A 23,741-nucleotide genomic window follows, 5' to 3' on the forward strand; every position below is an offset into this window, starting at 1 on the left:
ACCGTTGTTCAACTTTTGACCTTCCTCATCCTCGTCTCTTCCTTCCCCTCTGTGTTTCAGCTTCTCCGTCTAGGGTCCGATCTGGCGTTGTTTTCCTCCCAGAGCCGTTTCAAGCAGACAGATCAACACTCACACCTCCTACCTGCACCTCCCCTCTAATTAGGTTTCCCTAGAGGGGCCAGGGAGCTTCTTCTCCCCTCTTTTTAGCAACACTCCCCGGCACTCCTGCCGCAATCCCACCCTCGGGACAGCTCTGAGGTCAAGGCCGGGCCAGGACAGACGAGGCAGAAGACTGGGCGCACGAGTTTTGAACCAGAGCAGAGATCAGCTGCATGTGTGTGTGTGTGTCTGTGTGTGTGTGAAAGAAATGTGCGGTCCAGATGACGGAGTTTCAGCTGGTGCACAGGAACACACAACAGGACAGAAACAAGAGCGCTCAGTCACGCTGATGGAGGGGACCCTGCAGATGGAGCCCGAGACGTTTCGTCGGATTAACTCCGAGCCAAAGGCTCGGCTTTTGAGCTCCGACATGACAAATAAATCTCGTGATCAAGGAACAAATGCATTCACATGAGACTTAAGAGGAAGCAGCGCGGGGACAGAGGGCAGCCACCTGCAAAATCACAATAGATCTGACTATCCGGGATGTGTGTGGGAGCTCGGGAGGCCATCCCAGCTGATACAGAAGGCCCCTCTGCTGTAACGTTGCCATCTACTGGCAGCTCCGTATCACTGCGCCCCCACAGCAGTGTGATTTCAAATCAAAGTTTCGCCGAGCAATGTTGCAGAGCATTTCATATTTTCCTGGAACCAAATGAAACCGCAAAAACTCATTAGTCCTCTCTGATATTGTACTCTGAACAACATGTCCTGGTGTGTACACTCTGGCACGGCAGCGCAACACGATTCCAGCGAGTTATGCTATTTACTGGCACCGGCCACGTCGAGCACTCAGTTGCAGCGTGTTATTAGAAGTCGGTGTCAAGTGATCGAAAGGTAAACAGCGTGATCGGGTTCCACAAGATTTCTGGAAGGGAAACAACTGTATTCTCCACATCTTTTCAGTTTTTTGGCATCGCCTGGTTTGTTCATCAGCTCTCGATTTCAAAGCAGTAGTTTGACATTTCGGGAATCGTGCTTGTTCACTTTCTTGCCTGGAGTTCGCAGGGAACACTGAGACCCGTCTCATTTCTGAAGTCCAAACGTGAAGAAAGAGGCAGACGATGGCTAGCAGAGCTCGAAGTCCACCACAGCTTGTGGTTTTCGCACACGAACAAATGAGAGTCGACCCGTTACTGAGTGAGCTGCTGAGTATATTCAGTTACTTTTGAACAATGTCAAGGTAACTACTCCCCTCGTGAAATCCTCCTGCTGACTGAAGCCGCACATTTTGAATAAAGACATCATCGTGTTATTGATCCTCTGATATATATCTGGGCAGGAAGGGGAAGATTTCCCCAATATGTCAAACATTTCCTTTGAACACAAACGAGGTTCTGAGGTCGGAGACAAAGGCACTCTGTCAGGATCTGCGGCTCTGCCTCTTCAATCAGAAGTGGTGTCAGTCATTCTAAGGTTTGCCAAAGCAAGAGAGGAAACCGCCTTTTACAAATAGCACAAAACAATCAAACTCCTCTCAACTGCTATATCTAATTTTAGTTTTCTGCTAAGTCATGCCACATTGTGGAAATTCTCTGATCGTGACTCCTTTTTTTTTTGTTTTTTTACAATGCCTCAGTGGAACTGAAAGAACTTGCTCTGTCAGGATCAACAAGGAGGTGAAGCACAAAATTGGAGATGAGTGCTTTACCAAAGTGGAGCTTTTGGTTTATGCAAAATACTGCTGACACCGAGCATACTTTGGGATTTTAGTTTCGATCCAAGCTGACAGCCCTTGTTCTCTTCTGCAGGACTTCTCCTTCGCCGGCCCAATCAGACCACTGTGCTGCCGCTTCCTCTGGGGATGACTTTACAGGGACGCCTCAGAGAGCAGTCTGCTGGCACACCTGAGGAGAACGCTGCTGCCGCTGAGCCAGGGTACAGTCTGTGGGCACCTTGGCAATCCGCTGGAAATGTCAGTACCGGTGAATTTCGTATTTGGATTACAAATATCGGTACAGGCACACACACACACACACACTTCCACATGCAACAACGCTCACTCTCACTCCACAGATTAGAGCCAGATGGGAACAATGAGATGAGTATGAAGGCTTTTTTTTTTTTTTGCAGCGTAACTGAAAACATTCGCTCTTGTTAACGCACTCCAAAAACTTGCTCCATCCATCCATCACTGGCCAGATGTTTTCTGAAGCCCTTTCTTTGCTCCTCTGGAGGGACCAATCCCTCTCAGAATTAATTCACTTCCCATTCCGCGCGCGTCCACAACAAAGGCCCTCATGAAAGCTAATTGGATGGTTTGTGGTCTTTATGATCTAGCCATCAGGCCGAGCAGCGCGATTGGGAGAACAAGACATGTTGTTGTTGACGGACGCTCGCTCGGGACCATTTGCACGCCGTGACCCCACTTAATCCCGCCATCAGACCCCAATCCGGAGGATCTCATACACCCGGCCGGCCATGGAGGACTCTGAGAGACCATTTCCTTGAATAAACATCAAAATCGGTTGCTTTTGTGGCTAATTTCCTTTAGAATTCCAGCTGAGCAATTAGAGGAAAGGCATGCGGTAAAGTGAGGGCAGCGACCAAGACTGATTTCTATCCATCAAACGCTGATGGAGCCGTATGCCACATAATTCTCCAGCAATTCCCAAACGGAGGGTCATGTTATTCACTTGAGTAGAGATATCGCTGCCGCTGCCTGTTTGTCTGCATTTCGTTTGCAATTACATTAAAGTGGCTTCATCTTATTTATCCATTTCCGCCTGTAGGTCAGAACGGCGACCCTCAGGAAAACAGCAATAGCCGATCGTTGTTTGATCTCATTCCTTCCTCCTCCTCCTCCTCTGAACACCCATTGTGTTCAAAACAACACATTCTCATATTAGTAGTCTTTTGTGAAAGGGTTTTACAGCTGCTTATATTACATGGAGTACTTGAGGGAGTTGTAAAGAAATCACGATTTATTTTTCAATAGATTGAATGTTGGATTTTCAAGATATGGAGTGTGTCTCCCATGAAATGCTCTTATTAAAAATGACAGAGGAAAAAAAAAAAGAGAGAGCAAGGCCAAGCAAACAAAAATGTAATATTTGATTTAATTTGTTTCACAGTCCTGGCAGGTGTCACAGTCATATTTACAACCACGGTGCTGAGAGAGCTGCCTGATTGTCAGAAGGGCAAAGCCTCCTGCGCACACTTCAAACCTCCATCCAGCAAAAAAAACAAAAAACAGTGCTTCTGGAAGGTTCCACTTTTTGCACAAATCAGGGGAATAGAGTGAGAGCAACAAGACCCTCCAAGAATCACTGGAGGTTTGTCATTATGTCACCCACAAAGGAAGGTCTATTCCATTTAGGGGTTGGAGCCACAGGCCATTTGGCCCTCACACACACAAATCACACCAGCACAACTTCCAGCAGCCGTACACACAAATATAGAAGTCTCATTCTGCTGCCAAATAGTAATGCAGGGGCTCTGACCCAGGAGCGGGGATGAAAAGAAAAGGCCACTGCAGAGCGGAGACTCTGTGAGGCAGCACTTGTTGATCCCTGGCCTCCTGGAAGCAGAGCGCAGGGTCACGGCGGTGCATGTGTCAGCCTACGTTGTGTGCGTGAACAGATAAGCGTCCACTGCTGACTCGTGCTGCACACTCAGGACGTGCACAGGTGGAGCAGCTCGCCGTTTCCCGACCGAGTCGGTTTTCTGTCCGCATCGGGCAGCAACACTCTGAGACCAGGAGGGTTAATGTGAAGGATCCATGTGAATCGTTTAAAACAGGCTTCATTTGAACTCATTTCAGAGTTTCTATTCCATTAACGCCAAACGATACATCTTCTTTAAAGTTGTAAAAATGCATGTTTTAATGAAATTTTACCTGATGCTTAGCCCAGCTGGTCATAAAAACGAGTTTCTAAAGTACGTAATCTGTTTTTATACTACATAATTGAAAATTAATTCAGGCACTGACAGGCAGATAAATCCTGCATCGTCTCAAATTTCAGCATCGATGTAACAGCTTCACTTCTATATATAAATTATTAAAGGTAACATCATGTGTCTGACACCAGGCTGTGTCAAGAGTTGCAAAGCCTCCGCTCCGCTCTGGCCCTGCTATTCACTAATCACAGTGTTGACATGCTCAAATGGACTGTGCTGCAGCCAGGGCGTCTAAAGCCCAAATCACCTTGAAGTGCTATTAGCACCTGTTGAGGTCATTTACTCATGCTGACAATGGCACTTGCTGCCTTCTGCTTCCAGCCCTAAAATCTTGTCTGCACACCAAACAACTGCTCTGAGTGCCACTTGGAGCTCCTGCTGGCCGGCGGACGGGCCTTTCCACACTCCTGGTGGCCTGTGATTGAAGGGTCCCCCAGAGGTAAAGGGTGTAGAAGCGTTGTAGTGATCAGTTCACGCTGAGTGATGTGGTTTTGGAGGTTTGTTCAGCGCAGGGCTGATAACACAGGATGGACCATGCTGTCTCTGTTGAATTTCTGGGAGTGGAGTTCCCCCGTGACTCACCTTTAGAAGATCCACAAAAGTGGTCATTTATCAGCTTTTTTGTTTTCCCCAAGCTTATTCTGAAGTCACCTTTTATCATTTCTTTGACTCTGTATCCAAACGTGATTGAGAATAAAAAGTGAACTCATGCATTTCCATCACAAGGAAATGAATGAATTATGACAGATAATAAGAAATGAATGGACACCTATTCTCCTTTTTCTGGTTGAAATAGTATTTTCCTGAACTTTTTTGCATTTCAAAGCGAAAGTAACAGGTGTCTCCTTTCTCCATAATATAATGAAATGCTTTATGTAGGTAGACACACTCTCCTCCCTGCCTTTCACGTGTTTTTTTTTTTTTTTTTTTTTTTTTTTCTTGACCGGATTCAAAGTTGTGTAAAGTTTATTTAGAAACAGCTGCTTTGCTTACCTTCACACACCCAGCCAGCAGCAGCAGCAGCGGCAGCAGCGGCAGCAGCGGTCCTCCGCTCCACCAACAGCCTCCAGCCATCTCGGACGCGGAACAAGCTCGGCGTGAGTTCGGGGCTTGTCGGGAGACAGCTGGGATCGTCCGTCCGTCCGCCCGCCTGTACCGGTCAGTCCGACTGCGCGCTCCTTCCGCGCGCTCCACTTTCCAAAAGAGAGAGACACACAGAGAGTGCGCGCGCGCGACAGAGAGAGAGAGAGAGAGAGGGAGAGAGAGAGAGGGAGAGAAAAAGGTAAAAAAAAAAAAAAAAAAAAAAAGTTAGCCAAGAAAGAGCGGAGACGACATGACACCTCTCGGACGCGTCCAGATATTTTGTTTCTCCCCTTCAAAACACGTTGCTGCTAAATTTATGTTTGCATACCAGGCGCGCGTCAGGAGAAAAGGGTCTCACCCACCTTACATTCTTAAAGAAACACGCGCTCATGTGGCCCGAGCTGCTGCTGCTGCTGCTGCTGCTGCTGATGCTTTCTCTTTTTCCTTTTTTTTTTCTTCTTTTCTCCTGCGTGTGTGTTTGCGTTGACTTCATCTGAATGAATGGCTGCACCGGGCTGATATTCGGCCGCACACAAAGAGCTCTTTTCCCTCCAGTGGGAGCGTTTGTGTTCGAGGGCTCATTGTTTTTATTGGAGGTCACAAATCAAGCTGGGTCCCATTTGAACAAGCCCTCATTAGTGTCTGCAGTGGTTGAATTCAGCCTCTTGTAATCCACAAAAAAAGTATTTTTTTTTTCCTCAATATGGACTCAAACTCTAAAGCCTTGATACATGACAAATGAAGTTTTCTTGAAACTAAAGCATGTCATCTCTTTATGGTTGGTAGATTCAGTTGCGTAACAAAAAATAACATCTCCATGAACAGAGACACATTTAGCTCGAGGTTCCTCTACACCTGAAATCATCTCTCTTAGACAATAATGCTTTAAAACAAGGAAGAATGAAGTCAGAAAATTGTACAGTGACACTAAATAAATGTGGTCAGTTTGAGACATCGGATCATTTAATCTGCAAGCACGCCACTGTACATGCTGCCATTATGCATGCAAAATTTACAAAAAAATAAATAAAAGACAAGTTAACCTTAGCTCCTTTCGAGAGTTGTTTTCAATTTGAGCACATGTGGCGTGGGGAGCGTTCGACAGCTGCTGCTTGGTTAATTACACACCGAGCTGAAACAATACAACAAGGCTCCACTTCTCCTCCTCGCGCCTCGCTCCGTGCATCATGTGCGCCGCAGATTTCGAGGGGCTTCGGCTGAAACCCGGACCATGTGTTGTTGGCTGCGCACCAGCGGAAGATTGGGACTACTTTTCACAGCTTTAGATTTAGTCACAAGTATGAAATGCTTTAGTCTTTCAAGTCAGGCGTCCAACGCTGCCAACCATGTGCCATTTAAGGTCAGGGGGAGTTTTATCTGAATCAGGCTGCGACTGCTTATGAACTGAGATCAACCGGATGGAATGAAATATTCATACTCTCGGCCTTTGCTGGCACGTGATTGAAATCCGCTGTTGTTTCTGATTTACCTTGATGAGACCCATGTCCTTCCTTTTCCGGCCCCAATGAAAACAGCCGTTCCGTGCGTTTCAGAGGTTTATCCGTGGTATTTAATAAAGCCCTCCTGTGTACGGGGACATTAATGAAACAACGTCTTAACGCAAATTCAATTTGTGTTCAGTGAGTGGATTTACTCTGAGGTGTTAATCACATCTTTTCACATCATTGCGAAATTACCTTTGTTTTTACTGACTCACAAAGAACTGCACTACCTTCCACTTGAACAAAGGAGGAATTTTGTTTTCTAATTGATGGCTAAGGCCGGAGCCTCCTTTTCCGTTTGATCCCGAACCTTCATTAAACCAAACGACATTAAGCTCTTTGAAGCCGGGCCCACAGTTTTTGGGGCACGAAGACTTGTCGCTTTTGAAGCTGTCCAGGTCCGCCGTAATAACAATGTTCCTCGAAATTGTCTTCTCAAAGGGCTTTGAGGGTTGATGTCCTTCGAGAAGCCAAAAAATAGCGCAGGTATGTATGGAATGAGCTACCTGAATGGCTGCCTGACACGCAGGCTTGAATTTAGCTTAATCTCTATTAACACGCCGGGCGCAGGAATGTAAATGTTTATTTCCCCGGGAGAGGAGGGGAGCGCTTCACCTGAAGCCTGCGGTGGAGGTTGTAATCATTTCCTGTCCACCTCGGGGTTAAATTATCATCTCTAATAGCTCCTTGAAATCCAAAGCCCCTCGCACTCATGCCACTCATCGTGAAAAGTCCAGTGTCTTTGAAAAGGACCCCGGGAGCCTCCCGTTGAACTCTGACCACCCGCGGCACCCTGAGAGCGGCACGGAAACCCCACAAAGCCACAGAAAGCAGCAGATAATGCTCGGAGACATGAATAGTTTACATTCACGGTGACTGGCGGCGCATAGCTAAGCTACGTCCTCATGTTACAAACGTTGCTCTTACTGATGGACGCATTGAGCAGGATCGCTTGCTCAAAGCAGCGGAGTTACAAAATCCCCGTCCCCGGGGGTGTAAATGTATTTTTAGGCCGTCGTCAAGTTTAAATAGCGTCTGTTTGTTGTGCGCTCGACAGATCTTACATGTTTTGAGTGCGAGTGTGTGTGTGGGGAGACAAATAAGAGGCTGAAGCAGCAGCTAATGACAGTCTTTAGTGGCCATCTTTTGTTCGAATGGAGGCTCAGTGATGCTTTGATACCTTTCTAGAGGCGACCGCGTGTTGCTGCGCCGTTAGTCCATATGCATGAACACACACACACACACACACACACACACACACACACACGCATGCAACCAGGAGGGCAAGGTATGTACAGTACATGTGTTGGTTTCCTAGCTAAACATACTTGGGAGCAGGTCAGCGGCCCCCCATATGACTAACCTAGTTGTCTGACACCAAACATGGCTGTTTGATCAGCGTTACTTGGCCCGAGAGTCAAAGAGCTGCTTGTCACATGTGTTCAAAGAGAGGGGAGGAATTCGCCAGATACCGGAGAGAGAAAATGGCCTTCATGGGACTCCAGATAGCTTGTCTTTTCAGTACGAAGGCAGCGAGCAGAAAGAAGAAGTTGTTTTCCCCCTGAAAACAGGGATGTGCACAGTGGAAACTCGATGATTAAAGAAACTGTTTTGGAAAGTGATTATAATGAACCTTCTGGTAAAGAGATGATTCATACCACTCTCTTATGTGTACTCAGTCTCTGGCAACTTCACAGTGATGACAAGAGTTAAGTAATGCAGCAGTTTTGGCTCGGAGATCTGATACAACACCCCTATAAAAACTCATTCTGTGCCTGCATTCAGATTTTTCAGTACACTGAAGAAACGTGTTCGTTGTTAAGTTCAAGGTGGCTCTCTGCTGTTCGCCATCTTAATGCTAAAGTAACCGCACGCTGCCCGCCACTTCACATTTAACGAACAGACGCAAGAATGGAATTAATCTTCTCAGCAGACTTTAACAAAAAAAAAAAAAAAAAAGAAAAAAGTGTCTAACGAGGTTCTAAGAAACTGTTCCTGAAACATAAACGATAAAATTGCCTTCAAGTGTTGTGGCACCTTGTTACAGCCTCCGGCCCCTACATACTGTTCTACCTCCACTCCGTTGCCTTTCTCGTCTGTCCTGATTGCCTTTACGCCTCTGTGGAATTTGGCACGCAATCTGTATGTGTGTGTTTGTACGTGTGTCTGCTCATGCTTGAGACTCCAGAGGAAACGAAAGCCCCGGGCCGCTGCTGGGCCTCCGGGTCCCGGGAATGCCAGGCTCGCTAAGGGTACAGGGAGCCGTCTGTCTGTCAGCGCAGATCCGTTTCAGCCGCAGGCTTCCACTTCCATCGGGCATGTTGTATCCACTCCACGCTGTCTGAGGGCATCGCGCCACAAACCGCCCGTCAGAAATGTAGACAGTGGGCACAACGCTCTCGCGCCGCTGCCAGTGATCAGACAGCTTGTCTGAGAACCCAAGGGCATGATCTTTTTGGTCCAAGTTCCGCGGGGAAGTGTCGAATTACACACAACGTTAGGCGAAAGGGTAAAACCAAATGTGTTGGCGGAATAGTATTCATAAAATGTGTTTAAACCGCTCATCCTTATCCAGAGTGGAATATGATGAACGTGACACAAATCTGTCATATCTAATTACAACGTTCTTCTGAGATACAGTCAGTGTTATTTCATTGATGCAAAGATAATTAATGATAATGATAATGATCTCACCTGGACATGCAACACCACAGCTGTTTGACCTTTTGCCCCCCAGCAGGCGCTAAAGGTGCATTAAAAAAAAAAAAAAACAACAACTCAGAAACAGTTTCTTTGCCAGAGCAGTAACCACACAAAAAAAATCGCACACACACCGATTCACACACATTCTGCACATCACAACAACTCAGCCATACACTGTGAAGCTATTGCATGTTACACTACTTTCTCTTAAATTGCACTTTCTAGTATGTTAAATTTGCTCTTTTGTAACAGTAAAAGGAGCCATTCTCCAATGTCATCATACATTCTATGATGTTAATATTGGCTATTCTATTCTATTACATTCCATTCTATTCTGACTAAACAAAAATAATAAACCAATCCTTCAAGATCAATTCCATCTCACAGATCTTCAGCCACATTGTGCCACCAAAACTTTCACACCATATATGCTTTGTGCGCATTTCTTGTTGAATGCTGAACTTTATGTTTTTCACATAATAAACTGTTCGCTGACTTTGTGATCCACATGGAACAAAAATCAGAATCTGCATGTGCTTTGTAGATTAAGTAACTGGTAAGTCTTTATGCACAGACTGCAACTGCCAATCCGTTACACTCAGCTCTATAATTACAGGAAATTCAGTTCTTAAGCTATATTTGATGTGTTTCAGTGAATTGCTTGGTAGTTTTACAGTTTTCTTACTTCCTCTCAGAATTGGAGAGTTAAAAAAGTAATTTTCTCCACTGATTCCTACATTTAATTGCAGGAAAACAAGTTCAACTTTTCATTGTTTTTCACTCCTCTTGTGTTAATTTAATTTCTAAACTCCAGTTTTTATTCCACCCCTCCCTCATCAAACACGTCCTCATGTAAGTAAACTGAAGATTCCTTCATGACGATCTGGAAATGAGGAAATCAATGTCGAACACAGATTGGTTTGAAATGTATTTGAGATATGTCAAAAACAATTTTCATTCCAATAATGCCAATCATTGTTATTTTGTCAATGCTTTTTAAGAGATAATTATATTATATTTTAAGAGAAGACGTCCTGTAGTGTCTGCACTCCTGTTCCTTTTATATCACAGGGAACCTGCACCACAGACTTGAGTGGTTTTTACCCCAAAAGCCCTTTCTGTTCCCGGGACTCAAACCTGGGTTCCCCACAGTCAAGGTCAAGACTTTAGCAAGACACCCCAGCAGGAGGGACGTCAATTAGCTTGTGTTGAAATAATACAGTTTTGTTATTTTCGCTGTGGATCAATGAGCTTCACCTCGACTGCTCTGCATTTTCCTCAAGAAGTAGAAAAGCTGTAATAACACTTTAATTTGTCATTAATTAAAAAAATTCAGACACTTAATTCATCTTGCAATAAAAATCTCAGACTGCATCTTTCGCCGAAGATTCTTTTTTCACGTAAACAACTTTACACTGCAGTGTGTTCGTATAAATTGTGGCCAAAGATGTCAGCTAATGAGATTATTCACATTCCTTGACTCTTTGAAGGAGAAAGCTCCGGCTTCGGACCGCAGCGGAAGCCCGGTTCGCACGGGCTGACATCTGCTCGTCACAGATCTCCTTTTAGGGTCGTCTGTTCAGAACCCGGCGGCGGCTGACAAGGCGATGAGGCTCAGGTCTCCTGACGCTCGCCTCGGGGATTGAAATTCCTCACGACGCCGCCTCCCCGGATCAACCTGCTGTCGTAACGTCCAGCTCGTCAAGTTAGCCGACCGTATGGAACGCTCACGATGGAAACAGTCACTTGATCTGCTCTTCCTTGAAGATAACTGGATTTAACTTGCATAATTACCTATAAGGAGCAGGTATTTGTTATAGACTCACTGATAAGACCAAAACCAGTGCGACTGGACTCGATTATCCTTACAAAATGCGAGCAATTGTTGCAATCAATTCCCATCGAACACGCTTGTTTGATGCACGTCACGATTCTCATGACTCAGGAAAAGAAGTAACTATAACAGCAGAGAACGTCTGGCGCCTGCTCCGGGCCGCAGACCCCTGGCTCCCCACCGAGACCACCTGAGCGGAGGCCTGTTTGGGTGCGTGTCGCCTGCTGACGAGCGTTTGTGTGTGAGAACGGCGCGCAGAGAGAGGGCGATGACGGACAGCTTGGCTGAGCCCGGAGCCGCCGCTCGGTTCCCATTACGACTCCTCTCGCGCTGGAAGACTCGCCCGGCACCGGATTTCTTTGAACTCCACGCATCAGGTGCGTCTGGGAGGCCGGCCGAACGTCCGTCAGACGGAGAGGCCGCAGACGAGGAGCCCGGAGAGAAAGCAGAAGTGGAGCGAGGTCCTATTTCCCACGTTGTTCTTGGCTCCCGTCTGCCCCCGAAGACTTAAGAGAACACTTCCAAAACAAAGAGATTGTCTGTGTAGGTGCCCAAATCGCCGGCCCACGCATGTACGCACACTTGCACACAGACAGAGACACACTCACACACTGGGACATAAAAAATGTTATTCTAATTCCCTCTAAGTGCCTATTTAAGCAGCTGTTTTCTGTAAACACAGCCTTGGCCGCCGCGGCTCGGCCATTTGGTTTTAGATCATTCTCAATTATATTATAATTACTCGGACTCGCCGCGGTCGGCGGCGGCGGCGGCACCCAGAAAATCAAGCTGTGAAACGCTGCCCCCCTGCCAGCACAAACAGCCGGCCCCGCTAATCCCGGCACGGCGCTGTGAAAAATGCCCTGCGACGGGATCCTGTGGAAACATGGCGGGGTCATGTGGGACGGTGTCGGAGCCCTCTGTGGTCATTGTCTGACCCACTCAAAGTATGCGGCCAGTGAGCGGCGCGGCAGTTGTATCTCTGCCTCACAGGTCGGAAACCAGAAAAATGCTCCTGCAACAGATTATTTCTGTATTATTTGAAGAAAAACCATCACTGTGTGTTACGTGTGTTTCCGCTGGAATGCGGAGGATCCCGTTTTTAGAGAAACTCTTGACCTTCTCCCACAATTTTCCCAGCATTACACACATTTTTTTTTAACTCATTTCCTAAGTTGAGCCTCGCAGTGGGGAAGCGGACAGGGTTAACTCGAATGTCCCACCTAATGAGCCGGAGTCATTATTGGAGGATTACCTCTGACAGGTGCACAGAACCCTGCTTAACGAGACTCCTGCCCGCGCTGTTGCTCTAAATCTGCCGCCACTGCCCCACTAAACGCGTATTGTCTGCGCAGATCCGCTGTTTATTAAAGGCTGAAGTAATGGTTATTTCAAGAGGGCGGGCATCATCTTGTTAAGGCGTGATTCATTTCTTGCATGCGCGACCTCTGCGGTCCTTCATGTTGAAATGTTATAAACTCAAAAAACAGAGGATCTCTGCTTGGGTCACGTCGTTCCCGGTATCCCTGCAATATTATGCTGACATTGTGTAAAATGTAAATGCAAACTATCATTTCAAACAGAAACAAAGGTGCGTTTCAACCTGACTCGACAAGGCAGAGAAGAATGGAGGATAATTGTTGCCTTTAAGCAAACTGCTGCAAGCAGTGACTTACTATTAAACACACGTAAACATATATTATTCAAGCACTATCCAGAACCGAATGAAACCTGTTCGTGCCTGTGAGTGTTAATAGAGATGTAGACTCATGTTAAACCATCTAGAAGATGCTCTTACAAGTGGAAACTGAAAGTTTGAGTTCAGAGCAGTCTAAAACACCGGCATTTTTTCTCTTTTCAGAAATATTGTACTATAATATTGTAAATACTCTAAAAGGAGACTTTAGGACAACGTAGAATCATATAGTCTGTGAATGTCGACATTTCTTGTCAGAAATAAAAGCCAAAGGTTCCAATTATTTCATAAAATAGCCTTTATATGGACTAATATGGGCTCATTCTGACCTTATATGGCATGTGTTTGGGACTACGTGTGTGTGTGTGTGTGTGTGTGTGTGTGTGTGGAGTGTGTATGCAGGTGAGCACACTGTGTTTAAGGGCTGGTTTGAAACTTTAACTCTCATTCTGTATATTTACAATGATCAATAAAGTGATCATGAATGTTTCCTCTCTGTCACACTTTAGTTTGACACACACACACACACACACACACACACACACACACACACACACACACACACACACACACACACACACACACACACACACACACACACACACTCACCTCCACCTGCCTCTCCCGGTTTGCCCTGTAACACACTCTGCTGTACTGGAAATGAACAGTAACATTTGGGAAATGACTGATCTCTATTACAGTGTGAGGAAAAAAACTGAGTGAAATGTCCACAGCACCGTCACGAATCCGACTGACGGCCGCAGCCGCCACTCTCCTGGCCCGCCGCCGCCGCCTGACAGCAGATGAATTCAAATCAGAAGCCACATCTGAGTGTAGAGTGAACCAAAGCGTACCGCCGCATCAAAGACGTGTCGCTCCTCCTGCTCTGCAGCCGCATCTCCGTTCCCCCCTCTTTCTGCTGCTGTCTGCGCTCTTTCTTCCCGCTGCGCCGCCGACCGTGTGTGATCCAGAGGTGTGACACTTTCCCAGTGGCCCACAGGTATCCGTTACCCAGCCCTGGCACGCCGCCCTCGGCGCTGCCTGTCTCAGAGGGCACAATGGAGGGATCCCGTGTGAGGATCTCTGATCTCCCCCCCGTCTGACAGACCCTCTTTGAAACGGAGCGTCCAGGACGGGTCTTCCTTTTCATCTGGACGAGGAGAAGAGCAGAAGGGTAAACTCAAAACCACGCATGATCATTAAGAGACACAACACACGTTCATCTAATTCTAAAATCTGATTCAAATCATCTGTCGTTCCATTTTTCTGGTCACGTTTCTTTATGTGGAATCCACAAAGCACAAGTTCTGGATCACAGTTGTTTTATATTTGTGTTCCATTAAATCATCCAATGCAGTATAGATTGCGTGCTTTACATGTTATGCATAATAGAAAAGACTGAGTGTAATATATGAATAACTAAATTGAGTCCAAATGATTGAAAACAGGCCCCTTTTTTTTTTAGGAGGAGAGCAAAGTAAATGAGCCACTGCTGTGGAAGAAAAAAAACAACTTTGTCTACATTGATGCCATCTAGTGGACTAAATATATCAGTAAAATGAGAGCAGGTAATCCAGTCAAAAGCGTGTATCTTGTTATTGAATAAACTTAAATTAAATTACTGCAAAAATGATGTACTAAATATTTAATATGGGTCAATCTGCTGCGTTTCCCCTGTGATCACTCTCCTCATGTTCCTGATGGAATGGAAGGAAAACTACCAGACTGCAAACACAAAGCAGAAACTTATTCTTGTTATTTTTTCAAAGGGAGCAACGGCGCTTTTTTTTTTAAAAATTGGCAAAACCTCACTCGCAATCTCTCCGCATCTCACTTGGACGGCGTTATTCACGGAGTGCAGAACAGGAGTGCGAGTGGCAGGCATATGAGAAGCATTACGGAACTGAAACAAGACTTAAACCGAGGAGCTGAAAGGAGCTCACGCTCTTCTTTGTGAACCTGACAGTCTGTAGGAGTGTGATTTAAAGCTGGTCAGGTTAGGACAGCAAGGCAGATAGCTTCAATTTGAGTATGTTATAGGAAACAGTTGATGAGGAGCTGCACATACATCCACATACTGATGATTAGGTTATGCTATCATTACCTGCATCGCCTTCAAACAAGGTCATACTGATATGTCCAGAGTTATATACCCCTTATACACTCAATCTGATCAGAATCGAATGCCCTAGTTTTCCCTTCTTAAGACATAATGACCTATTATTTAATTACACGTCAGACACAGAGGTCAAGCTGAAGTGTTACAGGTTTCATCATGTCTCTCTGATTAAGAAAGTCTTCTGATCCTCTTTTATTGCTGCTGAATCACACAAAAGTTGATTACGGCAATTAACAACGGGTGACGTGCACAATAATAAAATGAGATCCGATCAATGTCCGTTACAACGTGTCGTCTAAGCGTGTGTGTTCGTGGAAGTCGCCGCGTGCGGTCGGCGGTCTGACAATCAGCTGTCCGACGATTCTTGATCTGGTGATTCTTCAGTAAATCACAGCCTGGAGCTCGTTCAGACGGTCTCAGAGTCTGTGGTTTACTGCGGCCAGCGTTCTCATATGGGGTCACTCTGCGTTACATAAAAGACTGATAAATGGGCCCCCAGGGTTTCATCTACAGAACACAGGGCCCTCGTGTGTTCGCCAACTGCACTGGTCTCTCATCTGGCCTCCGAATGTTTAATATCCAGACGAACAGCATTAACACTTAATCCATATTTTCTCTTAATAACGCGTAGGAAAATGGAAATGAGTGCAAAGTGAAATTAAAAACAGAGTCACACATGTAGGTCTCATGAGACACAGACCTGTTTATCTCCCGGTAAACCGCTGAAGGATTGTACTAATCAAGCCGCTGATACAGTCAGATATTAATTCAAAGAGGTGTTGCTCGGGTCAAGTATCCTTTTAAATGCATCATTAATTTTAAGAAATGTTCTAATATTGCTTGGATGGAGCAACACAGATTTTCTTTTTCAGCTGTTTTTGATGAATTTATATGAGACATTAGGTTTTCTAGATCTATAAAGTTTCACAATCAATCACATGAAACCCCTTGAGTTATCCAAAAAACATAAATAAAGCTGATTTTCCTCTTCTGAGTTGCAGACCACCTTTGAACGTTTTACAAATGAACCTTATTCTACGTTAACAGTACAGGTGTGGTATAATCAACATGAATAACATCAATCCTGGGTGTTTTTTTTTCAGAAACAGAAATAATGATGGAAAAACTTACAGAACATATCAATTTCTACAAGGCGAGGACTGGATTCAGACCATTAACATGTTTAGTTACAAATAAAGAGATGTCTAAATCATGTTTGAAATATGAATGAAGCAAATCTCGAGGAAAGGGATGAGTTGTAATCAAATGAGGTAATATTAAGTTTGTGTAAGCAACACGTTGGAGCAGTGGTTAGAGCTCTCACCTCACAGCATGACGAACTCTGGTTTGCATGTTTTTCCTGTGTGTCACAGATTCCTTCCAGACACTCATGTTTCAGCCTTCGTTTGCAACACTGTGGAAAATGATAAACAGAAACAAAAACACATAGTTAAAAGGATTTGTCACAGTACATTTTGATTTCTTCTTCTACAGATAAACAGCAACACAGAAAGATGAAATCAGCTCTGAGGAGTCTCATGAGAGAACAGCTGGAAATACAGAAAAAAAACACCAGCAGGAACATTGATAAACATCCAGGTTCTTATTGAAGGTTTTCACCTTGATCATCATCACTCATCCTGCTTGTTACACTTGCAGTTTGACTCTCATCCTGCTCTTTCTGGATCAGATCCAGGCTGATTAAAGGTTCATGCAGATTACAGTCCACCACTGGACGGATCATAAGTAGGCCACGTGGTTTCCTCGGCATGATGAAATATTTAGAAAAGCGACATTTCTGAGCTGTGGTCATTTCTCTCATGTGGAAGAATCCGATTCAAAGTCCGGAGTCTACATTTCTTTTTCACCTGAACTGAGCGACTCTGGTCCGCCGCGGGGCGGTCACGCCGCAGGAATTCCCCCTCCGCCGCCGAACTTTGACTGGAGTCACCTTTACCACACAAGCCGGCCGGAGAGTTTACTGGCGGATGACGTCATGACGTCACGCTCCCCATCTCGCGACATTCAGCGCACATAAATAAAAGCCGGCGGCCGGACTCGCGGCGTCAGACCTGTGACGGCTCGTGCGAAGCAAACAGCTGGGTGAGTGTCAACAGATGTGGCGCTATTATTATTATAATTAACATATTGTTAATACTCATTTATTATCTTCAAGCAGAACATTCTGGTAGATTCTCGTGCTGATGTGAGGGAATAAGTGTGTAAAAGTTGTTTACTTGATCTTTTCTCTCTATAGATCGATTTGAAGAGACATGGCAGCAGCTGAGGTTATCTCTAATCAGGTGAGACAGCTCAACAGACTTTGTTCTCCAACACAATGGCATTTCTCACATTGCTGTGTTGCCATCATTGCCGAGTTAAAAAGAGAATCATGGTGGTCTGTTTAGGTGAAATCATCTTTTAGAAATGTATATAAGCCTCAAAGGGAAGGTTTTATGGGAATAAAGTCGACTCTGAACACGGGTTTGTGTGTTTTTCTCCTCAGAATGTGGTGGAGAGGGTGAGCAGCCTCCCCCTGGTCAGCTCCACCTACAGTCTGGTGTCCAGTGTGTACTCCAACACCAAGGACCACCACCCTTACATCAGGACCGTGTGTGAGGCGGCCGAGCAAGGCGTGCGCACCATCACCTCGGTGGCCCTCACCACCGCCTCGCCCATCATCGGCAAGCTGGAACCCCAAAGTAAGATCCTCCAGGATGGAAATGAAAAGTTGAAAACGCAGTGATACTGAAGCTGTGGGGATCTGCATGGACAGATGAGTCAAATAGAAACAGGAAGTTCAGGTCTTGCTCATCTCACCTTTCACCCAGTTTCACTAATTATCCAGGAATGAATCACAAGATTTGCGACACAGCCGAGAAGCACTACGACCTCACAAATCTGTCTTTACCAACACGTTTGTTTCAGCCAGTTCCTCATAAGCTTGATTTGACCTTTACCCCCACAGTTGCCATTGCCAACGACCTGGCCTGTAAAGGTTTGGACAAGATTGAGAGAACCCTGCCAATCCTCCACCAGCCCTCCGATCAGGTACAGTTTTCAGAATCGAGCTGAATTACACAATGTTGATGTGGGCTGATCTCCTTGGGGTATCAAGAATGAACTATGCCCCCGTCTTTCACAACATTTGCTGCAATCCTTTAAAAAAACCAAAAAAAAAAACCAAAAACATTTCTGCCTGCCCAGATTGTATCCAGTGCCAAGGATGTGGTAATTACGGCCAAAGACGCCGTGACGGGCACGGTGTCCGGCGCCAAGGACACGGTGTCGGACACCCTGACCACCGTGGTGGAGAAGACCCGGGGCGCGGTGCAGGACGGGGTGGAGAGGACCAGGGCCGTCGTCAACGGGAGCGTGAGCACCGTGCTGGAGAGCAGGGTGGCTCGGCTGGTCAGCAGCGGCGTGGACACGGCCCTCAGCACGTCCGAGAGCCTGGTGGAGCAGTACCTGCCGCTGACGGAGGACGCACTGGGTGAGTGGCGTTCGTCAAGATGCCGCAAGTGAATGTTATTAAAGAATCATCGGATGGTCACTTCTCTAAATTATATAACAAAGAGTAGATCTATTGGATCATTATAAACAGAAGTCCACTGTTTAAAAATGGATTTGGTCCAGTTCCCAGAAAAACAGGCTTTATTGAATTAAACGTATCTGCTTGTTTTTCCACTCTCTCTAAAGACGTAATTGTTTAGACTGAGCTGTGGCGGGGCTTAAAACACTCAATCCTGTAAGCGGTGTTGTCACTGCCTGTTGAGTAACTGTGGTCTCTGGGCTCACCGCTACTTTCATAATCTAAATCGGATCTTAAGCCCATTTCAGCGGGGCATTATGTGCAAAGTTTAATAATATCCAGGGCAAATAACATGAGAATCTAATCATTTAGGATGTTTTAATAAGTATCCTTTCAGATTAGAGTAGCTTTCAGTTTTAACAAAGCGGATGACCTCTTGTAAAACTTTTATCACACCTGATAAAGCTGTAATTATTTGTAACAATGTCGCTGGACTTCGTATTTATTGGGACATCGCATGCTTTTTTGGCCTTGCGACAGAGCTGGAGGACAAAACCGTCGACGGCTTCGACAAGAATGACCCCAGCTACTACATCCGCCTCGGCTCGCTCTCCACCAAGGTGCGCAGCAGGGTGTACACCAGGGCCGTGGCGCGGCTGCAGGAGGGCAAGCAGCGCAGCCTGGAGTTCATCTCCGAGCTCAACTCCACCGTCGACCTGGTAGGTTTTCATCCTCAATTCATGTACTGGCCTCAGCGTACAGGATAAATCAGTGGAGTTAAGACACGATAAAGAGTTTTCTCACGCGTCTCATCTTCACAGATCGAATATGGCCGAAAGAATATTAACGGAGCGAACCAGATGTTGAACAGTAAGCTGAATTCCTTGGTGGCGTGGAGGTCGTCCAGCTGTTCAGACCAGGAGAGCAGCCACGAGGCAGAGGTAAAGGGCAACACACACACACACACTCATGCAACATTGTGTTAGAGAATAAAACATAATCAGACAAAATGTAACCGCTTGCTCTTGCCACTCCTTCAGAACATTGAATCCCGCACCTTGGCGCTGGCTCGCTCGCTCACCCAGCAGCTCCAGACCACCTGCCTGGTCCTGGTCTCGGGCCTGCAGGGTCTCCCCAACCACATCCAGCAGGAGGCGCTGTCCCTCAGCCACTCCGCCTCGCAGATCTACTCCGGCTTCAGCAAGGCCCGGGTGCTGGGCGACCTGTCGGACAGCATGCTGGCCAGCAGCAGGGTCCAGCTGGGCAAAATGAGGGCGTCGCTCGACCACGTGTTCGACTACCTGGTCAACAACACGCCCCTCAACTGGCTGGTGGGGCCCTTCTACCCCCGGATGCCTCGCGAGCCCACTCACGAAGCGCCCTCCGCCAGCAGCACGCGGTCCTCCTCCTCCAGCTCTCCTCCTACGCCGCCGCATGTGGAGGAGCCTGCGGACTTAGAGATGGAGTCACTGCCTCCTCAGCAGCAGCAGCAGCAGTAGCAGTGATGCATGCCAGATCCAGTGGTCTTCAAATACTTTGTAGAAATGTATGCAGTTTAACTTTATGCATTAGAATTGTAAGCCTGTTTTTATTTTAAACTTAGTGTTTTGTTTAATTTCTCCAAAGATTATTACGGATCATTCTGGCAAAGTGTAATCCTGTGTTTGTCCGCGTCAATATTAAATATATTCAGCTTGTTTTTAGTAGATTTCTGATTGCGTCGTGTTCATTATGGGATGGAACAGCTTCTGTCTGCAATACAAATGTCACAACAACAATCCGAGTACACCGACTTCTTGAACGTGACATAAGTCACTGGACTTCTATAAACTGTTAAAGCAGAAAATTGATTAAATCGAATCAAAGTTCAACGTTGGACCTTGAGTGGAAAAACATTTATTATTAAATCAATACAACAATTGGGGGAAAAAAAAAAAAAAAAAAGACATAAAAATCAGACGATCACAGAGCTCGACTGGACCAACGTCGGGCTCCAGGATGACGTTCAGCTGTCTCTCTTCCGCTGAGTCAGCTCATCCAACATACTCTGCAAATTCAAAAAAATCTGTTTCTGAACTGGGACCCCAACTGCACAGATATTAATCTACAGATAAAACTAAAACCACCACACTAATCCGTGTTTTGTAATTACAATTGTTTACAATATTGTCCACTAAAATCCTCTAGTCGGTTAATATGTAACGTAGAGCGTCAGTGTTTTCATTACCACAATTTTGTCAATTTGTTTCCATGCCATATCATCCAGTAAGTCACAGTTAATGTCATCCTTTGTCTCTTCACAAAAGCTGACAGTCTGTAAAAGAAAGGGGGAAAAAAAAAAACAAAAAAACATTTCTTATAAAAGAACGACTTCAAATAACCCTCAGATCCCACTGAACTCCTTCCAACAGGAGGACCTTCCCGTACCTGTCCTTGAGCCGTGGTCACAGTGACGTGTGCCGTCGCGCCGGCGATGGCGCAATGCATATCACCGGCAGACACAACAGACCTGAGGCAATGAGAGAGTTACACCTACGTCAAATCCAGTCGCTGCACACGGCACCAGCTCCTGCGACCGCAAAACAGACCTGAGTTTAGGCTTCTTCTGGCTGCTGGCAGTGTGACCCTGCAGGCCGCTCTGGGCCCTGCCGGCAGTGACTGAAGAACCCCTTGGAAAAAAACAAAAACACAATTGAACGCCTGCATAATGCTCAGTGTAAGACTACACACACTTTTAATCTTACCTAAGGTTTCCGGTGCTGTTGCTACCAACAAGCGTCCTTATCCTTTTAGGCCCTTTTCCTCTCTTAAAACAAAAAAAAAAAAAATGTGAGAATTGGAGCTGCCTTCAGGTATTAAATAACAGACTGGAAATGTGACGTTCAAGAAATATTGCAAACAGTCAAAACGTCAATTGTGCCAACATGTCTTACCTTGGAGGCCCTCTGTCCCGAGGCAGACTGGACGGGTGGGGATTCTGTTGATTTAGCTTCACAAAAAGACACAGATGATCAAATGACCTTTTCACACAGATTGAGCTTCCTCAAAACAGGTTCAATTGTCCCGATTCAATTGCTTTGAGCTTGAGATGCCTGAAATAAATACATAAATAACTGAGCTAAATTGACAGATTGTAAGTTATCCAGGTAGAATTAAAGCGTTCACCTTTCTTACTGGGGATCCTTTTGAGGGGTTGTGGCATCACAAGGGACTCACTCTGAAACAGCGAGTCAGAGTGTTATGATGACAGTGTATTTCAGGAAAAGCGAGTTGAAAAGTGGGGGAAAAAAAAACCCCACTCACCATCGCAGCAATGGACGCCTCGCTGGCTGACACTTCCTCCGCTGCCACACAAAATGCAGGTGAGAATTAAAAAAAAAAATGTCAGTAAGAAATAAGAAATGTCAGTTCGAGTTAATTTAAGATACGAAAATCAGACTCACAACTTAGTAATTCGCCAATGAGCGTGCTCTGAAGGGAGGGGGGCTTCTTCATCAGCTCCACCCTGAACACTTTGTCCACTGTAGTCAGGAGGCTCTCGGTTTTCGCCTCCAACTCGTTCACGCGCTCTTGGGCTGTTGCGACATGTTTGGAGTTAGTGGGAACAAGACAGGGGGATACTTTTTTTTTTCTTTGGAGAATTTCAAGGCTAAAATCCAAACCTTCTTTCTCAACCTGCTGGATAAAAAGTGTCATTTTGCTGCGTCGCATCTCCCGGCTCAGCCGCTCCTTGCTCGGTCCATTCCTGGCGTTTCTCGGCCTTCTCCCCGCCATCTTGCTCCGCGTGCACCGGCGACACAGTTCGCGCGCGCTTCTTTGCGGAGTCATCTTATTAGGCTCCGCCCACTCTGATACGCTGCAGCCGCTGGCAGTGTATCACAGAGCCGGTTCAACGTGATTTACATCCATTTTCACCTCTCTACAGTTTTTTTTGCTCTCTAAAAGTTTCTATTCAAGTTTATCTCCACCAACATCCAGTTCTATCGCTTGTTTTGGTGTTAGCTTTCCTAATTCCTGTTTTTACGTCATTATGTGACTGCTCGTACGAATGGGCGCATGCGCAGAATGAATAACACGCTCATCATTTATCGAGGCTTGAAGTGGATTATCAAGCGGCGAAGACTTAATCATTCAATCCAATCCGAAATTGAACACGATCCAAGCTAATTTGATCCACTTCAGGGTTTAAAGGACACATTTACAATCCGTTTGACCTCGCAATCAGATTACAAGTAGGATTTATGGACCCTTGCAAATGGGGCTATGTTGTCTGCAAGAAACTTTTTTAAAAAATAAATCAAAATCTTTTGCATTTTTACAATTTGCTTAGTGATTTGGGAGGACAGTTTTGGCCTGCGGGCCTGATGTTTGATACCCCTATGCAAAAGTAACAAATATACTGTAAAAATACTGTTGTGTTTGTTTTATAATGTACTGAATGATATTGTTTACTGATCACCAAATTTTTTTTTAAAACTGTTAGTGTTCAAATCAAATAGGTGTCATTTTTCAGACATGAACACCCAGCATTTATATCAACTTAATTGAAAATTGAGTAATTAATTTTAATTAATCCAAATGTGGACAAGTTGGAAGGAGAAGGGGCTTTACATTCATAGATGTAATAGTTTTAGTTCAGAGCAGACAAGGCAGGAAGGAACATTAAAAAAAACCTTTCCAAAATCAGTTCACAAACCTTTTTTATTGCAGCGCACTTAAGTGTAGACATTCATTTCCTTTCCACAGGACGGTAAGAGATCATTTAATCATTTTTTTTTTAAAAAAACAAACTTCACTGTACATCCTCTGCCATAAATGGATCTAATTTACAAAGTCAGTACAGGGAGGAACCTCCAGACAGATTAAAAAGGAAAAAGGGAGAAGTTGTTAGACATAAAAAATTCTAAGTTAGCATGCTGTCTGCAATCCAAATGTCAATAATACAAAAATAAATAGTTGATAATTTCTTTTTGTCTTCGAGTCAAATGTTGTAAGTATTCGGATATGGTTTTATCTTCTCACCACAAATTAAGGTCAGCCTATTGCAGTGCAAACCGAATACTTGATATCACGTCATCTGTACAAGTCAGCATCTCTCTCCCAAGTTCCATCCATACCCCCTTACCCCCCCTCCCCACATATCTGCTTCAGCATTTAGTGGAATGTCACAACAACGTTGTTTTTATTTTCTCCAAACAGTGTCAGCGGTATTG

General features: G+C 45.3%; 3 protein-coding genes across 5 annotated transcripts in view; 1 reads left to right on the forward strand and 2 right to left on the reverse strand.

The window, feature by feature from the left end:
- Positions 1–5,193, reverse strand: part of LOC115384982 (ADAMTS-like protein 1) — a 72,189-nt gene extending 66,996 nt beyond the window's left edge. For all 3 annotated transcript variants that reach the window (XM_030087095.1, XM_030087094.1, XM_030087098.1), the window contains exon 1: positions 5,053–5,193. In XM_030087095.1, coding sequence (XP_029942955.1) covers positions 5,053–5,133 — 81 coding nt within the window. In that variant the 5' untranslated portion in view covers positions 5,134–5,193. The remainder of the gene's footprint in view (positions 1–5,052) is intronic.
- An 11,854-nt stretch (positions 5,194–17,047) lies between these two features.
- Positions 17,048–21,012, forward strand: plin2 (perilipin 2). Its single transcript, XM_030119556.1, has 8 exons — positions 17,048–17,099; positions 17,254–17,299; positions 17,503–17,698; positions 17,965–18,047; positions 18,204–18,489; positions 19,069–19,247; positions 19,350–19,469; positions 19,569–21,012. The coding sequence occupies exons 2-8, from the start codon at positions 17,270–17,272 to the stop codon at positions 20,025–20,027; spliced, it is 1,353 nt and encodes a 450-aa protein (XP_029975416.1). The 5' UTR covers positions 17,048–17,099; positions 17,254–17,269; the 3' UTR covers positions 20,028–21,012.
- cdca9 (cell division cycle associated 9) lies at positions 20,486–22,302 on the reverse strand. Its single transcript, XM_030088434.1, has 10 exons — positions 22,191–22,302; positions 21,972–22,103; positions 21,832–21,872; positions 21,694–21,745; positions 21,462–21,517; positions 21,273–21,334; positions 21,117–21,197; positions 20,956–21,037; positions 20,756–20,842; positions 20,486–20,575 (listed from the first exon to the last, which is right to left on the reverse strand). The coding sequence occupies exons 1-10, from the start codon at positions 22,300–22,302 to the stop codon at positions 20,534–20,536; spliced, it is 747 nt and encodes a 248-aa protein (XP_029944294.1). The 3' UTR covers positions 20,486–20,533.
- Positions 22,303–23,741: the final 1,439 nt, after the last annotated feature.

The sequence above is a fragment of the Salarias fasciatus genome, chromosome 3 (genome assembly GCF_902148845.1).
Source record: "Salarias fasciatus chromosome 3, fSalaFa1.1, whole genome shotgun sequence".
Classification (NCBI taxonomy): domain Eukaryota; kingdom Metazoa; phylum Chordata; class Actinopteri; order Blenniiformes; family Blenniidae; genus Salarias; species Salarias fasciatus.

Bases quoted from the DNA above. Each gene is read 5' to 3' on its own strand.
- cdca9 (XM_030088434.1), bottom strand. From the start codon at position 22,302: ATGGCGGGGAGAAGGCCGAGAAACGCCAGGAATGGACCGAGCAAGGAG. The intron at 21,873-21,971 runs GTGAGTCTGATT...TTTGTGTGGCAG, and splicing joins CATTGGCGAATTACTAAGTT to CGGAGGAAGTGTCAGCCAGC. The intron at 20,576-20,755 runs GTAATGAAAACA...TTGAATTTGCAG, and splicing joins AACAAATTGACAAAATTGTG to AGTATGTTGGATGAGCTGAC.
- plin2 (XM_030119556.1), top strand. From the start codon at position 17,270: ATGGCAGCAGCTGAGGTTATCTCTAATCAG. The intron at 18,048-18,203 runs GTACAGTTTTCA...CTGCCTGCCCAG, and splicing joins TCCACCAGCCCTCCGATCAG to ATTGTATCCAGTGCCAAGGA. The intron at 19,248-19,349 runs GTAGGTTTTCAT...TCATCTTCACAG, and splicing joins TCAACTCCACCGTCGACCTG to ATCGAATATGGCCGAAAGAA.